At 34.3% G+C, this 15,104-nt stretch overlaps 3 protein-coding genes across 4 annotated transcripts; 2 read left to right on the top strand and 1 right to left on the bottom strand.

Moving 5' to 3' along the window:
- Positions 1-2,626, bottom strand: LOC117922623 (GDSL esterase/lipase At1g29670-like). The gene is made up of 5 exons (XM_034840788.1): positions 2,352-2,626; positions 1,939-2,063; positions 811-1,056; positions 460-706; positions 1-363 (listed from the first exon to the last, which is right to left on the bottom strand). Exons 1-5 carry the CDS (start codon positions 2,596-2,598, stop codon positions 140-142), a joined length of 1,089 nt encoding a protein of 362 aa, XP_034696679.1. The 5' UTR covers positions 2,599-2,626; the 3' UTR covers positions 1-139.
- A 1,716-nt stretch (positions 2,627-4,342) lies between these two features.
- LOC117922305 lies at positions 4,343-5,177 on the top strand. The gene has a single exon (XM_034840409.1). It carries the CDS (start codon positions 4,387-4,389, stop codon positions 5,080-5,082), a length of 696 nt encoding a protein of 231 aa, XP_034696300.1. The 5' UTR covers positions 4,343-4,386; the 3' UTR covers positions 5,083-5,177.
- An 846-nt stretch (positions 5,178-6,023) lies between these two features.
- Positions 6,024-12,608, top strand: LOC117921482. 2 transcript variants are annotated; one of them, XM_034839360.1, is made up of 5 exons: positions 6,024-6,089; positions 8,931-9,191; positions 9,739-9,890; positions 11,014-11,150; positions 12,038-12,608. In XM_034839360.1, the coding sequence occupies exons 2-5, from the start codon at positions 8,938-8,940 to the stop codon at positions 12,203-12,205; spliced, it is 711 nt and encodes a 236-aa protein (XP_034695251.1). In that variant the 5' UTR covers positions 6,024-6,089; positions 8,931-8,937; the 3' UTR covers positions 12,206-12,608. The 2 variants fall into 2 exon arrangements, with proteins under 2 accessions (XP_034695251.1, XP_034695252.1); XM_034839361.1 differs by lacking the exon at positions 6,024-6,089 and adding an exon at positions 6,212-6,292.
- The last annotated feature ends 2,496 nt before the right edge of the window (positions 12,609-15,104 follow it).

The following is a 15,104-nucleotide window of genomic DNA, read 5'->3' as shown; positions in this document are numbered from 1 at the left end:
AGGGAAAAAGAGGAAAATTAACTTAGGTTAAATTCAAACAATAGGTATTCACCTAGCATAGATGTAACACTTGCCACAATGACAACGCAATGTGAAAATCCCCTTCCCATGAATCTATATATAGCCATCATCTCCTTCATTAGAGTTGAGCAAGGCTACAAATATCCACAGGATAGGCATCAAATGGGGACCGAGCATTGTATGATCTTGTTGCAGTGATGATATTGACAGCCTCAGTAGGGTGAAACGCATCCCAAAACACATACTCAGCTCTATTAAGACATGGAGCTTTAAGGGAAAGACATGTCCCCAAGCCATCACTACTTCCTACTTCACAACATGGAGTATCCACAACTCGAAACCCTAATTAAATTAACGAAGACATTAAAAGCAATGCAAAACAAAAGAAATCGTGCGCGCAAGAAATAAATGAAGTACTAACTAGATGAACTGAGTTACCAGCCAATGCAGGATCCGTCGAAAGAATCCCAGAAGTGTTCACATAGATGAAGTTCGCATTAGTAAGATTGCTATTGAGTTCATCTACTAGCAATCTAAGCTTATCATTGAAAATTTGGACTTCATCATTGATGAACTGCACACATGAGGAGCCATTGGTGCCATATGTAGCCAATTCTTTCGGAGTGCAACCGAGTAGGCCTAGTCCATCTAGAGCAACCTTCCTTGCTCCAAGCCTGTACAAAGTCTATCATCAAGAAACCAAAAGGAAACAAAAGCAACATTAAGTTTATATTTCAGTATATAGTACTAGAGGTGAAAAAAGAGAGATAGGAATTGTAGTTTTAAAACCCTTAGTTGCAGAGAAAATTGTTGTATAAGAACTACAGCATATTGCTCTGGGGCGTATTCAAGACTTGTCGTATAAAACTTTGGCATATAGTAATTGTTAACATAGTCGTTGCTGCCCATTCCAACCAAATATATGCACTTGGCTAGGTATGATTTTGTAGCTGAGTCATTTCCTAGCATGTTGGCAATGCGCGAGACTATGGTTTGATGATTTTGTAACTGCCTATCCATGCTCATCCGATCCCCCTACAAGAATAAAGGGAAAAATTATTTTTTTGTAGATGATTTTTATAATATAAAGTTTATATCATAGTCTAATTGAAACCACAATCCAATCCCTTCATTAAATAAATTAATTAAAATCGTGATTTTATACTAATTTGTATTACATTTTTTGAATAAGACTATTCTAATACAATTAGCTTTATTTGCCAACCATAAGAGTCCAAATGTATTGGCATAGTCGGTTTATATTTGAATTACAACTTAACCTAGTTTTAACAATACAAACACCAAAATATACCGAGCTTAGTTAAATCACTTTGGTTTGGTTTAAAAAGATATGTGAGATACATGCTAATTTAGGCATTTTGTCCGATTAGTTTTAGAAGTTATTTAAAACCGGTTTAGGTATAAAATCTAAAATACATTTAAAAATTTTAACTCAAAATACAATAGATACATTAAAAATTTATTTCATCATAACTTGATAGAAATTAAATATTTTAGTAGAATCCATCCAATATAGGTAGTAATGATTAAAACAAACAAACAAACAAATCACAAAAAAAAAAAGTGTAAGGTTTATAATACTAGTTTGATCCGATTTTTATTAATTAGAAAACAAAAACCGGAAAATGGAATCAACTAAGTTGGTTTTTATATTTCAAAATTAATTAAAATACGAGAAACTTCACATGTCATATATATAAAGATTAATATGTACATTTTGTTAGAAAATGTTCCAAGTTAATTAGTAGTGAGTACCCTAATTGAATTGTACTAACTTACGACATTGAGTGCATGCATGCATGTATGCATGTGTATGTATGTCCAAATTTAAGAAGCTAATCAAGCTACATTAGGGTTTGGTCATAATTTAGAAGTTGCAAAACCATGTAAATATACCTGTTGCTGCCCGGTTTCTTCGCGAATTCCAGCTGCACCAGATGCATAGTTTACGCCTTTGAGTATGTCACGGCCATTGGCGATGGCGAAGGGCATAATAGAATCATTGAAACCCAGAAATTCAGCTGTAATAATCATCCTATTAGCATAATAATCTATCATGGAATCAACCTACCAACCCCTCATAAAACTTCATCATCGATTCATCACTAAGAAAACTCACAAAGTAGAAACATGAGTTGGACATGTTTTGAAACTTAAATATAAAAAATAGTTTTCTCGACTTATTTTTTTGTCAATGAAGATACTAAAAAAAGTCTAAAACACCTTAAATTTGTTCTATAAAATCATTTTTTAAAAAACAAATCATACATATATACTAGGTAGATCAAGGTAGGGAAGGAGAGATCAACCGATGATATCGACGATATTTCGACCATTGGAAAACCTTCCTGTGGCTCCTGTTGGAAAATCAATACCATAGGGTTGGTAATTGGCTTTGGCCTTTGTCACAAGGCCATTGTTGTTGCCATTATCAGCCAGTGAGTCTCCAAAGATGAAGATGCATGGAACTTGCTGTTCTCCATAAACCCTAGGTGGCAGATCCAAACCCAACACCATGACAAACACCATGCAACATACTGTAACCACAATGGCCATTCCCAAAATGGAAAAAAATAAAAATAAATTAAAGCAAAGGAAAGGGAAGAAAATGAAGGTAAGGATAAGATGGTGTGAAGAAATAAAGCCCAACAAGGAGGAATATATAATATAATTTAAAAATAAAGTAAAAATAAAAAAGAAGAAGAAGAAGAAAGAATGAAGATGAATGTCATTTATTCTTATGGTGCTAGTAAAAAGGCTGATAAATGTAGTACTATTGTTTTGTCAACTTTTTTGGAATTGAATGTAGTAGTCATAATGGTCACACAAGATTAGCTACAAAATTGTGCTGTTTTATGGATCAATGATTTCAATCAAATTTTTGGTGCATCTTGATGTTCTAAAAGTTTTTTATGATATGCTTGGCATAGTTTTCGAAAACAATTGGGAAAAGATAATCCCAAAATTTAAATATGAAAAAACAAAATCTTCGACTTATTCTTCGTGAAAATACTATGTACTTATACATAATACAAAAAGTTCTTAAAGTATTCTCAATATTTTCAATTGTTTCCCAAAAAACTTCAAATTTGTCGTAAAAAAAAACAATTTATTTTCATATTAAATTCTCAAAAAAAAAAAAAACTATTTTTAGGAAAAATGAGTCTTTAAACTTAATTTGCAGAAGCAAATTCAATCAGGGTCTTAATATAATTAAGAAAAATAATATATATAAAAACCAAATAAATAAATATGTTGTGTCAGATGAGCTGAGAACTTAATGTGCAGTAACTGGGTTTGGAGTTATATCTCCATGAATGCCTTCTTTTATGAGGATTTTATTACCCTATTGCAGCCTTTCATAATTCACACCAGCTAATATTGTCGTCTGCTCTTATTTATGAGCTGCTCCATGCAGTATCACTGCTCTTCCTCAGCAAATGTTATAAATCTTTGAAGCAAGAATTCTGCAGGTAATTCCTTCCATGGAGCTCCACATCCATAACTAACCACCCACATGCACATCATCTAAGAAAAACAACCATTCTTACTCATCTTTTATCTCCTAAGAAAGAATGATATGGTACTTGTAAAAAAATAATAATAATAATAATAATCAATCATATTGAAGTCATCTTTTGAGAAGGTCGGTTCGATATTCAAAAACTACTAAATGATAATCATCTTTTAGATCGTATCGGATCTTAGTGTTAGCTAGTAAATATCAAAACTATTGCATAAGAGAGAATTTTGATAAAAATATCATTTAAAGTGATTGGTAAATCACTTTATGATTTAAAATGATTTAATGACTTAATTTATATTCATTTTAAATTTTTTTACTAAAATAACTTAATATTACAATTTAAAGTTAAAAATAACTGTAAGTATTAAGTTAAAATAATGAACTTATTCTTACTTAAATTTAAAATTGTATTTTAAAAAGAAATTAAGATTGATATAAATTATGTCATTAAATCATTAAGTTACTTTAAGTCATTAAGTGTATATATAATATTATGTATTCAACTTTGTTATACTTTGATTATATGTAAAATGAAACTAAAATTAAATCAATTTTTGTCTTTTTTCTCTGGTGTGAAATATTCAATATTTAGATGAAATGTGTAGAAATCCAATCTTCTCTCGTTTTGCTCCATTTGACTTCACCCATTTCTGAGTTTCACCTCCAAACTTTCCTCAAAGGTGTTTAAGCCCAAACTCCAGCCCGGCCCATCAAAGGCCCATATCCAAAACACCCACAAAACCACGAAAGAACCACCCCACCCACAACCCCAAACCCAAATCCCATCTTCATCTCTGACCTCCTCAAAAACCCTAACCATGAACCACATCCTCCTCCACTCCTCCACCCTCCCACCCAAAATCCACATCATCAGAGCCTCCACCCCACCAACAGACAGAGTCATAGTCTTTGGAAAACACAAGGGCAAAATGCTGGGCACCCTCCCATCAACCTACCTCAAATGGGTCTCCAAAAACCTCAGAGCCGGAGACACTGAGCAGTGGGCCAAGCTTGCGGACCAAGTCCTCCAACACCCACTTTACCAAGACCGCCTAGAGTGGGAACAAGCCGAGAGACTCCTCACAGGCAATGACGCGGCCTCACGTGGGGTCGAGAACCCAGCTGAAGAACTCGCCCACCTCTCTGAAACCTTCGGGTGGGACAACGGCGACAGAGTTGGGTGGAGTAGAGTTGATTTTGGGCTTCTGGGTACCTCAAAAACTGGGAGAATTCCAAGGGTGGGATCTGAGAGAGGCGGAGGAGAGGTGGCGGAGGGGGAGAAAAATGGAGGGTCCGGTGGAGGGACAGCGAGGAGGAGAGAGAGGTCAAGAATGAAGGGTAGGATGGGGATTGTGGAAAAGAGCGGGGATAGTTTTGGAAATACTGGGGGAGATGCGGGTGATGAAGATCGGACGGTGGAGAATCGTCACCGCCCTCACAGCCCTGTCCGCAGCCCTTTTCCTGGCCGTCAAGGGCTCCTCAAGAAAGTGCTTGAGAGGAAAAGATTCTTGTAATTTTATTTTTATTTCTTTGGGAAATTATTTTGTTTTTTCTTATTTTTCTTATTTATTAATGTGAATGAGACAATTCTACTACAATCTTGGAATTATTGACAATTTCAAAACAGAAAATATATGTTAAAAAATTGTTATCTATTTTCTAAAATTTTTAAAAAATAAAAATCTAACTTACAAACAAAATGACACCTTTTTTTTTATAGAAAATAGATTTTTGAAATTTCATTAAAATGTTTTTTAGAACAAATTTGATGGTTTTTGTAATTTATTTTTAATAAAACATTTGAAAAATGGTTAAAAATATGAATAAATATCAATGTCTTGATTATTCATGGAACGCAAAAAACAAATTATTATTCATCTACTCTCCGAAGAAATCGACATTAAGGTCGCAAAGATCAAAACACCAATAAGCATTAAGACAGCAAAGACCAATGTACCAATTGCGATACAATGAAGTCGTAACCGGTTATTCCACATGCTTGTCACATCTAAAACAATTAGAGGTTACATTTTGACCTTTTTTTTACGAGAAAAATGACATATACCAACTTTATTCTTAATTTAGAAAATTTTTATATAAAAAAGACTCGAGTTTTATTTGGTTGACAGAATAAATATCATCGCGAATAAGATAAGATAAATATGTTGTAAATTATGATATGCAATTAAAATTAGTAAAATTTGAAAATTTTCTTAGAAATTTTTTTATTTTTTATTTATTTTTAAAGAATGTGGGATTTTAGACATTTGTTAATCTCTATTAAAATTTGATAATTATATATATGAAAAAAAAGACTTTATATATAATTGAATATTTAAAAAGATAAATGGGAGTCTATTTATTACACATGTTCCATCATTTGATTGGTGACAGCCATCACGGTGACTGTGAGAGTAGCTTCTCTTCTTCGGGAAAACGTACGTTATCAACACTAACACATTGAGCACAGCCGTCTCTTTCTTCACCTTCCACAGCTCTAAGCCTCTATTTTTTCTCTCAGGTAATACCATTAATTTAAAACAAAAATCAATTATTTTAATTTAATTTTATTGCTGAATCATGTTTTTGCTTATTTATTTTGTGGGTTTTTATTTGAATTTTTCCCATTCACTTCATGAGCTTGAATTCATCCGTTAATGAATCAATCTATACTTATATTTGCTCTGGATTTGATTCATGATGTATTGTGTTTCTGGATTCTGGGTTTGTTCCTTTTTTTCTTTCCCTTTGTGTTATTATTCGTTCATTTGTTTTTGGTGAATTTTGTGGTGGGTTTGGTGGAACCTGATGAAAAGTGAATTGATTTGACAGTGATGATTCATAGGTTTGTTTTATTTTAGTTTAATTTCCACAGAAATTTCTGGGTCTGTGTTGTTCTTAGTGAATGAAGTAGAATAAAGGTTTTGAAGCTGTGTGTCTGTGATTGTGTTTGTATGTTTGTTTGTTCTTTCCTTCTTTTTTCTTTTTTTTTTTTGGGTGGAGGAATCTGTTTTTTTCTGGGGTTAGTGCTTGGTTTGAAGAGGAGATTGAATTTTACAAATGGGTTTTTATTTGGATTTTGGGAAAGAAAATTGGAGTTGGTGTAATGGAATGAGTTATGTAGTGTGATATTGAATTCACCTTTTCATCACCATTGCACAGAAGTTGGTGTTGATTCATGTTCTGATCTGTTTTCTTATATCGTCTCCCTTATGATTCTCTTACAAATTGTGTTTTCCTACAATGTCTTTGGAATGGGGAATTTTCGGGGGAGGGGAAATGATTTTCTTAAAAAAAATTATTTGGTTGTTTTCATCCAAATGAATTTATGATGGAAGGGAATTTGAAGGTGATTTAGAAGGTTTCTATGAAAGTTTGAATTGTGCTGAAATTAGTGGAATTTTCCGTTTGGATTGAATTCATGTTAAGACCAAAAAACTTCCTAATATTCCTGTCTTAGTCTCATGAATATTTGTTTATAATTAAAATTTTCCAAGTGCCAAACAAGAGACAGGAAATGAAACCCTTTTCCCTGAATTGAATTTATTTCCCTCGAGGATTTGTTAGACTGTGTTGACATCTTTTACCTTTGGTGTTATTGAGAGAGAGAGACACACACACAGAAAGAAGGATAGGACTGTAGGAAAACTTTTGTTTTAAAATGAATTCTGCCCAAATTCCACCACTTTTGGGCGGAATTCAAACACATTTAAATCCCTCCAACTTGTTTACCAGTTCCTTCTATTACCAACTTTTCTTATTCCGAACATTGAAATTTGCTAAGTTCAATTCAGATCCTTTCCCTTCACCCCAAATTTCCATTTTAACCACAACAATGAGGTTTTCATTTGCGATGTATAAAATCCGAGTGGTGTGAATTTAAACTTATGTAAAGTTTCACTTTTCAGCACAAATAATAACAAAAATTGAAATGACCAAATTCCATGAGATCATAAGATTTAAACCGTATCATTGATTGTTTAGCATGTAATTTCATGTTGATATTGTTTTGATTGCACTCATCCTAGAGCCCTGTTTTCTTTGTCTATGATCCCTTTGTTGGAAATATGACATTGCTTTACAAGTATGTAGCAAATGAATTTGGTTGCAAGTGTAATCAACTTCTGTGGTTTACATGCCTCATGGAGAAAGTGGTTGGAAGCCGGCTCTTAGGAAAAAAAATTCAGTGTAAAAGATTGAAAATTAGACATATTACCTAATATTTTACCTGGAAAATTGCTGCCATTTCACAAGCTAAACACTTTGAAAACTGATTTGTATCCAGAAAATCATTTCCTTGGAAACAGATACACTCGTATTCTATTCCAGAGGGAAGTCTCATTAAACAAACATCTTTGGGAATGTGAACCTTCTTTTGTTGATATTTTTGGTTTCTCTTATTTTATGAGGTTTTTTTCTCTCTTTTTTGACCTATTTGGGAGAGCTTTTGGTAGCAGCACTTTTAATCTATAGCACTTCCTTTAGAAACACTTTTGTAGAAAATCAGTTATTGTTTGGATATAAACAACAAAGTGCTTTCATAGTTATTTTTTAAGTGTGTTACATAATTTTTTTTTTTAAAAATGATTTGTGAAAGAATCAACTATCAAGTGAGAGTTGAAGAATCACTTAAAGTCATTCCCTAGACTTTTAAGATTTTTCCAAACACCTAACTTTTGTAAGGAAAAACAGTTCCCCTCCCTAAATCATGACCAAATGAGCTCTTTGTATGCCTCCACGTGTGCATGGACATTTTCATCCTTTTCTTTTGCTTCTCTAATTAATTCATTTTACCTATAAATGATTTTCTCGAGATGCTGCCGGTAAAATTTTCTGCTTCTTTTTTTATTCACACCAATGAAAAAGTTATTCCTAGTTTGGTTGAAATTGGTTATCTATTTCTTTATCATTATGGAATATTCATCCACATCATGTACAATTTCCTGTTTGGCTAGTACACTTTTCCCTACTTATCTCAATTTGAGGCTCAGTGGTATTTGTGAAAATAAATGTTAGGAATCATAGTGAACAACAGCATATTCAATAACTCTGCACTTCTTTGAAATGGCAAAAAATGTCATCTCTTGCCATTTTGCAAGAAATAGGCTGGACAGACCAGCTTCATTCATTATTTCTTGACAAGTTCCGTTATGTAGCTTAGTTATCTGCGAATTTCAATTATGAGAGGCCTCATTCATCACCATGAACACTTCTTTTGTCTTGATTTTGTTTTCCTGCAACATAATGGAATCAGTTAAAGAACTTTTACTCCCTTTGTTTCTCTTCATTCCGAAACTTGTTTTTGCTATTCTTTCTTCTATTTGATAATGAACTTTTGAAACTTTTGGTACTTATTTTGCAGAGTCCTAATGACAGATGATGCTGATGCTAACACTATAGCAACAGCAGATAGTCCATTTGCAAAGCTTCCTGATCATCTCCTGATAGAAATTTTTGTCCGTGTCCCTCACTCAGAGTGGCCACAAATTTCTTCTGTTTCAAAGCTGTGGGCCAAACAATTTCGGGAAGAAAGCCTGTGGCAAACTGCTCTTGTCAGAGGTTTTCCCTTGGCAAGCCAGGCCAAAAGGTGGCCAGGACCTATCCCTAGAGGGTTGAGCAAAAGGTAATTCTGAATGTCTCTTTGTGACAACATAAGTGTTGAATAAGGAAGCAGATGCAAAACATGATTTAACATCAAATACCTATCAGAAAAAAGGAAACAGATGCAAAACATATGAATCATCTCATTTTCTGATCAAAGAGTTGTTAGGCTACCATTTGACCCAAAATCTTAAGCAAGGTTAAGCTATTAGGTAATGGGCCAACAATGTATGCAAGGCTAACACCTCCTATGTGCAACTGTATGTCCACATAAGGAGTGGCAAATCACAAAGGGAATGAACTGACAGAGACTTGACCTTGAAACCTCTAGTTGACAAGCCCTAATACCATGTTAAACTATAAATTTGACGCAAAAGTTTAAGCTCAACTTAAGCTGTTAGGCAATGGACTAACCATATATACCAGGATAACAACTATGTGGACAGACCAATTATGTGAAATGAAATTCTAATACTTAATTCGACATCAGTACTTACTCTTTTTTTCATCTAGTACACTCAATTCAGCTAAGCTTAAATATATTTCAACACAGCACCTAATATTTTCAGGAGATATGCAGCACTATGTGTCAGCAAGCACATCTTCACACTTGATGGTGAGATGGATGAGATTGTGGGCCACACATACTTGTTTTTGAAAGAGCAGCTTCAGCTTTCAACTATGGCACCTTCTTCTGGAATCCTTCATGGAACCATAATTGGTGTGTCTTGATTTTCACTCGCATCTTTTTGTTTCTTATAGCTCTTGAATGAATCAATTGAACCGTGATTAAAAATTTTACTCTCCATGGTGTGTTACTTAGGGGAAGACATTTCTTTAAGGCCAGCACTTGCTTCTGAATGTGCACCCAATGTTTTTGCTTTATATTGATCTGAATTGCATGTTCCTTATGTAAATAAGTTTAGGAATGTAAAACCATGGTGCCTGTTTGATAATCAAGACAATAGGATTCTCCACATTTTTGTAGAAGCTTACTCCAGTAGTTAGCTTATTGCTTCATACCTGTAGGAGAATATCAACCAAGCCTGCAATTGACTAGAAGAAAAGAGGTGGGGCAGCCACTGGTCTTCCCTTAAATTTCCCTTTTCCTCTGATACATGAAAAAAAATTATAGGCTGGGTTAGGTAATATGGTGTCTACTTATAGTATTGTTCTTGTCTCAGTTGAAAAACTGAGTTAAGCTTCCTACTACTCTATAGCTTGCCTGGAAAATGAAATAAATGTGTTTTCTGTGATGTTCCCTTTTCCAGTATTTTCAACTAAACTCATTGGTGCAAATCTAGAACAACCATTTTCTTGATCTAGTGCCTTGAAATTCTAAATGATTGATTGCATTTGTATGATTGTCTATTGTATTCACCATCATAGCACTTTCTTGATGAGTACATCATGAATTGTATGAATGACTAGTAAGAACAAGAAATCAAAGGTTTAGATATCTAATCTAGATTTATTGTTTTTCATGCATAACAAGTGATTTAGTGAAAAAGAATTTGTATATTCTCTTATCATTGTGTGTCTGTGTGAAAATGTCCTTTTAGAACTTGTTGTGCTTCAATTGGTCGCTTATCATGCAAATGTGTCTCGAGTTTTTCGCATAGTTAGCATAGGTGTAAAATTGGAAAATAATTGGATCTCCAAACCACGGGAACAGGTTTGCATGCTTGGTTAAGATGAGTGCTCTTTTTCTACCTTATTCCATTGTGTGTCTGTGCCTCTCTGTGTGTGTTTTTCCATAACAATTAGTTCTTTGTGGAGAGCTTGAGCAGAAACCTGAATGTCCTTAAGAACTCCTATCTGGGAATGACTTTGTGTTTTAGCAGATCAGTTTATTGCCTGTGGTAAATCAAGGGATGTGGCCCATGAGCTTGCTTCGCAGATCTGGCTGGCTGTTCTTGACAATTTGGAGGAAAATCACAACACATTTCTCTTACTAAAACGATTCGCACAAGAGGGGGATGTAAGCATCTAATCAGAAATCACTCTTTCTATTACTTTATGATTATACTTAATCAGAATAAAATTGATTTACTGAGATAATACTACATGCATACATGTATGTACATGCAGAAGACCATCACAAGGTTTTGAGTTTTCTTTGCCCCCAATTCTCAACTTTACACAATCCTCTAAGCAATGAAGCCAAACTCCTTGGAAGCCAGTTAGTGGGAAGAGACAGCCTGCAACTATTCTTGGCTGAGACTTTTAGTAGGCGGGTAGAAAAATCTACCCGCTTGTTCATGCAATTCAAACAGATGTAACCAAGGAGTGGCCTTCCATACCTTATATGATATATGCTAGAAATGGTCTAGAAGAAAAGGCTAGAACATCCACTTTGATGTAGGGATCTGCATTTGTCTCTTAGGGAGATGGTCACCAGAGAGAGCCAAATCTGATTCTGAAACCTCGATGGGCTCCCCCACAACTCCCATCTAGATATTTGATAAAAGAAAAATGGCTCGATCTTCACAGTTGAAACCCTTACACTTATATTTGTGTATGTGTTTTTTTGTGGGTGTAGTTCATTTAGAAGGGGGGAAATATAAAAATAAAGGTCATTTCCATATTTTGAATCATCTGGGTGGATTTATATTTTGAAATTGACCGTCTCAAAGGAGACCCGTGCCCCAGGAGAGTGAGAGCTCTATCACTTCTGTTAACAACTGAAGTTGAAACGCTTTTTCCTGATAACAAACAATGAAGTCCTAACTAAATAACCTCACACTCTCTTAAATCCCAAACTTTTCAGCAAATGTAATTTGTTCCGTATTCCTTGGATATACTCTCTGCAGGGTTTTCTCCCACATTGATGGTATTTACCCTTTGCCCTATTGGTATTTTCTTCAGGTTTTTCTTCCATATCCGTACTCAAGATCGATTAAAGTCCAGTGGAGGGTGTTTGAGAAGCTCTTCACAGATTTTCGTGACTGCTTGAGCCATGCAGACTACTATGATGTATTAGCAATTGCCAAGACCAAGTTTCAGCCGATACCATCCGCTTGGTTAGGTTACTAGTCCACTTCAACTTAGCGGGCCAGAACCATGTAAGTCTTTGTATAAATCAATATAAACTCTTACTCCAAACTGTTTGGTAGCACATTGATATGAAGATCTCTATACCCTGCTTTACAAAAAAAAAAAAGGCCTGTAAATTTTCTACCCAGAATTGCTGTTCGGCTTTAAGAAGATACCCAAGATTAGTCCTTTAAATGTGATAAAACTTATACATTGTAGATGTTCTTCTTTCCTTTTGTTCAAGGTTTTAGAGTAGAACCTCAAACTCTTGCCATATCTTGGTTGCTTCAGAAATTTAACTATTTGTCAGCTCTTGCTTATGTAACTTTGAAACAGTTTCTTTTGTTTCAACATCTCTCACATTTGTGAAAAACGAGCACATAATAATCAAATCAATTGGTGATTCTATCATGATCTTGGTTGCATGTAGTTGAGACTTCTGTTTACCTTAGAAAGATGCTTTCTGTATATGGCATGTGGCAATGGAAGCCATACCCGACGAAAGATTATGAGTTCATATATGGTCATTTGAGCTATAGATGCAAATGAAATTATGAGTCTGTTCGGTAATTGTTCTTTAAAAATGGTCTTTTTGTGAACAGAAAACTGTTTTTCAGTTAACAAATTTCGGGTGTTTTCACTTGTTGGTAAACTGTTAGGCAACCCTAACTCTATTCTTAAGTCCTCCATCATCTTCTTCTCCTCCATCTTATTAGAATTGAGTTCCCCAACAGAAATTTGTTTCCAAAAACAATAAAAATAAAACTGTCTTAAAAACATTCCCAAACAGGCCTTTGGATTCTGTATCATGTAGCGTTTGAATTGGAGCTATTTTTTTATTTCTATCTTTTGAAACTTATATTCATTCTTATGCTGTGTTGCATTGAGATTTTGCTCTAAATATGATTAGCAGGCCTTTCCAACAGTGAGGAGAATCTTACACTTCTCATTTCTGGTTATACCATGAAAATTTCTTCATGGAGCTTGCATCTTCCTTGACATCTAGGCTATGTTTGATCCTTGGAAAATTTGAAAGAAAATATAAGGAAAATAACTTATTATGAAAACACATACATGTTTAGCTAATTTTAATTTTTTTTTCTACATTCTTTAGTAAAACAAAACACGAGAAAATTATTTAACCTTAAAATTTTCTTTTTCCTTAGCATGTTAGAAAACTTGATATCGAACTCTATTCTGTACCATGTGAATGCAATGAATCATGTGGATATGGTTGGTTTTGGCACCCATCATCCTCATAGGTTAGGACAAAGACAAAGACCCTGTATCAACATGAGAGGATCAATGTGATATCCTAAATTATTTAGGCACCCATGTAGATGAACATGTAGATATCATCGGTTTTGGCATCCATGAACTTGGTCATGACAAAGACTCTGTATTAGTATCCCTAAGTGATTGTGATATAATACATTATTTATCACTAAAAAAAGAGCTCAATATAAAAGTAAAAACTAAGAGATAGAAATCGTATTGCAACTCATACGAGGAACTACTTCATGATTACTTCATATCAAATGAAACTTTTAAATTAACGACATCACTCTCAAATTTCAATTAAAGCAAAAAATAAGAAGTTATACCAAATAGGCGAAGGGCTCTTCAAAAGTGTTTCTTGCCTATAAAAGAGTTTTAACCAATGTTTTAAAAACCAAACCAGATCGATCAGTTCGACCGGTGGCCGATCATCGTTTCGGTCCGGTCCGATCAATTGGACCGGATTGGGATTCAACTGAGGTCGGACCGCTTGAATCGATAGTCCAACTAGTGAATCGAACAAACCGACCGATGAACCGAACAAACCAGCCAATTCCCTGTGAACCGACCAGTTCAATTGATATATATATATATATATATATTTAAACAGCATCAAAACGACGCCATTTTGGAGTCCTAAGCCTGCAACCTCCAAAGTCCAAACCCTCCCTCCTCCCCCCGCAACAGCTACTGCTCCGCCCATCGGTGACCGTTACAAGACAGCAACCCTCCCTGTCGTCGCCTTTTCCGATCTTCCCAGTTCCCCGCCGTGGCATTGGAAGCCGGCGTTGGAAACCCCTCCTTGTTGCTGGAAGCCTGGAAACCACCCCGACCGGCTGGTACCCCCCCTGCCTCCCGACTGGAAACATCCCACACCCCTCGACCGCTTGTAAACCCCCCACCCCCAGCGTTTCAGAGAAAAGAGAGGGAAAGGAAAAGAAATGGAAAAAGAAAAAAAAAATGTCATTATTCATGCAAATGTAGTTTCTTTTTCAAATAAAAAACTTTGCCTTTCTAGTTTGATATTTTTCTTTTTGGGGTTCAATTAATTTGGTAGGTTAACTAGTTTCTTTACTAATTTAGATAGAATTTATTAATTTATTAATTTTAAATAATATATAAAAATAATAAATATATATATTTATTACATCACCGATTCGACCGTCAATCCGACCAATGAATCGTGAATCAATAACTTTTTCGATTCAATAATCATTGAAGTAATAAAAATTTGCTTTTGCATTTAAGTTTTTTTTTTTTGACTCATATTGAAAATTACTTTATGTTGAACGAAACTTTTATGATACTAACATTTTTTTTCTTTAAAATCACGACCATAAAATAAAATAAAATAAATCTTATATAATATAAGCTTTAAAATAAAGCTTAGGGTTTGACGGTGCTTTAAAATGAAACACTTTCAAATTATGATCAAAATCATTTAGGAATAAGCTATTTTAGACCCTCGATTGACTTAAAGGTTCACAAAACCTTCTTATAAATTCGAGAAAATTGTAGAAGAACTATACACATGTTCTTATTTTTTTCATCAGCTTTCAAATTGTGAAAATATTAATAGTGATATTATACCTCATAATTATTAATTTTAATATTCAAACGA

The sequence above is a fragment of the Vitis riparia genome, chromosome 9 (genome assembly GCF_004353265.1).
Source record: "Vitis riparia cultivar Riparia Gloire de Montpellier isolate 1030 chromosome 9, EGFV_Vit.rip_1.0, whole genome shotgun sequence".
Classification (NCBI taxonomy): Eukaryota; Viridiplantae; Streptophyta; class Magnoliopsida; order Vitales; family Vitaceae; genus Vitis; species Vitis riparia.
The sequence above is the reverse complement of the archived record's forward strand: the minus strand, read 5'-3'. Positions and strand labels throughout refer to the sequence as shown.

What these genes read in the sequence shown, in the direction of transcription:
- LOC117922623 (XM_034840788.1), bottom strand. Translation starts at nt 2,598, where the DNA reads ATGGCCATTGTGGTTACAGTATGTTGCATGGTGTTTGTCATGGTGTTG. An exon ending in AAATATCGTCGATATCATCG is followed by an intron (nt 2,064 to 2,351) that starts GTTGATCTCTCC and finishes TGATTATTACAG; the next exon opens with CTGAATTTCTGGGTTTCAAT. An exon ending in GACGGATCCTGCATTGGCTG is followed by an intron (nt 364 to 459) that starts GTAACTCAGTTC and finishes TAATTTAATTAG; the next exon opens with GGTTTCGAGTTGTGGATACT.
- LOC117922305 (XM_034840409.1), top strand. Translation starts at nt 4,387, where the DNA reads ATGAACCACATCCTCCTCCACTCCTCCACCCTCCCACCCAAAATCCAC.
- LOC117921482 (XM_034839360.1), top strand. Translation starts at nt 8,938, where the DNA reads ATGACAGATGATGCTGATGCTAACACTATAGCAACAGCAGATAGTCCA. An exon ending in CCTAGAGGGTTGAGCAAAAG is followed by an intron (nt 9,192 to 9,738) that starts GTAATTCTGAAT and finishes TAATATTTTCAG; the next exon opens with GAGATATGCAGCACTATGTG. An exon ending in CCTTCATGGAACCATAATTG is followed by an intron (nt 9,891 to 11,013) that starts GTGTGTCTTGAT and finishes GTGTTTTAGCAG; the next exon opens with ATCAGTTTATTGCCTGTGGT.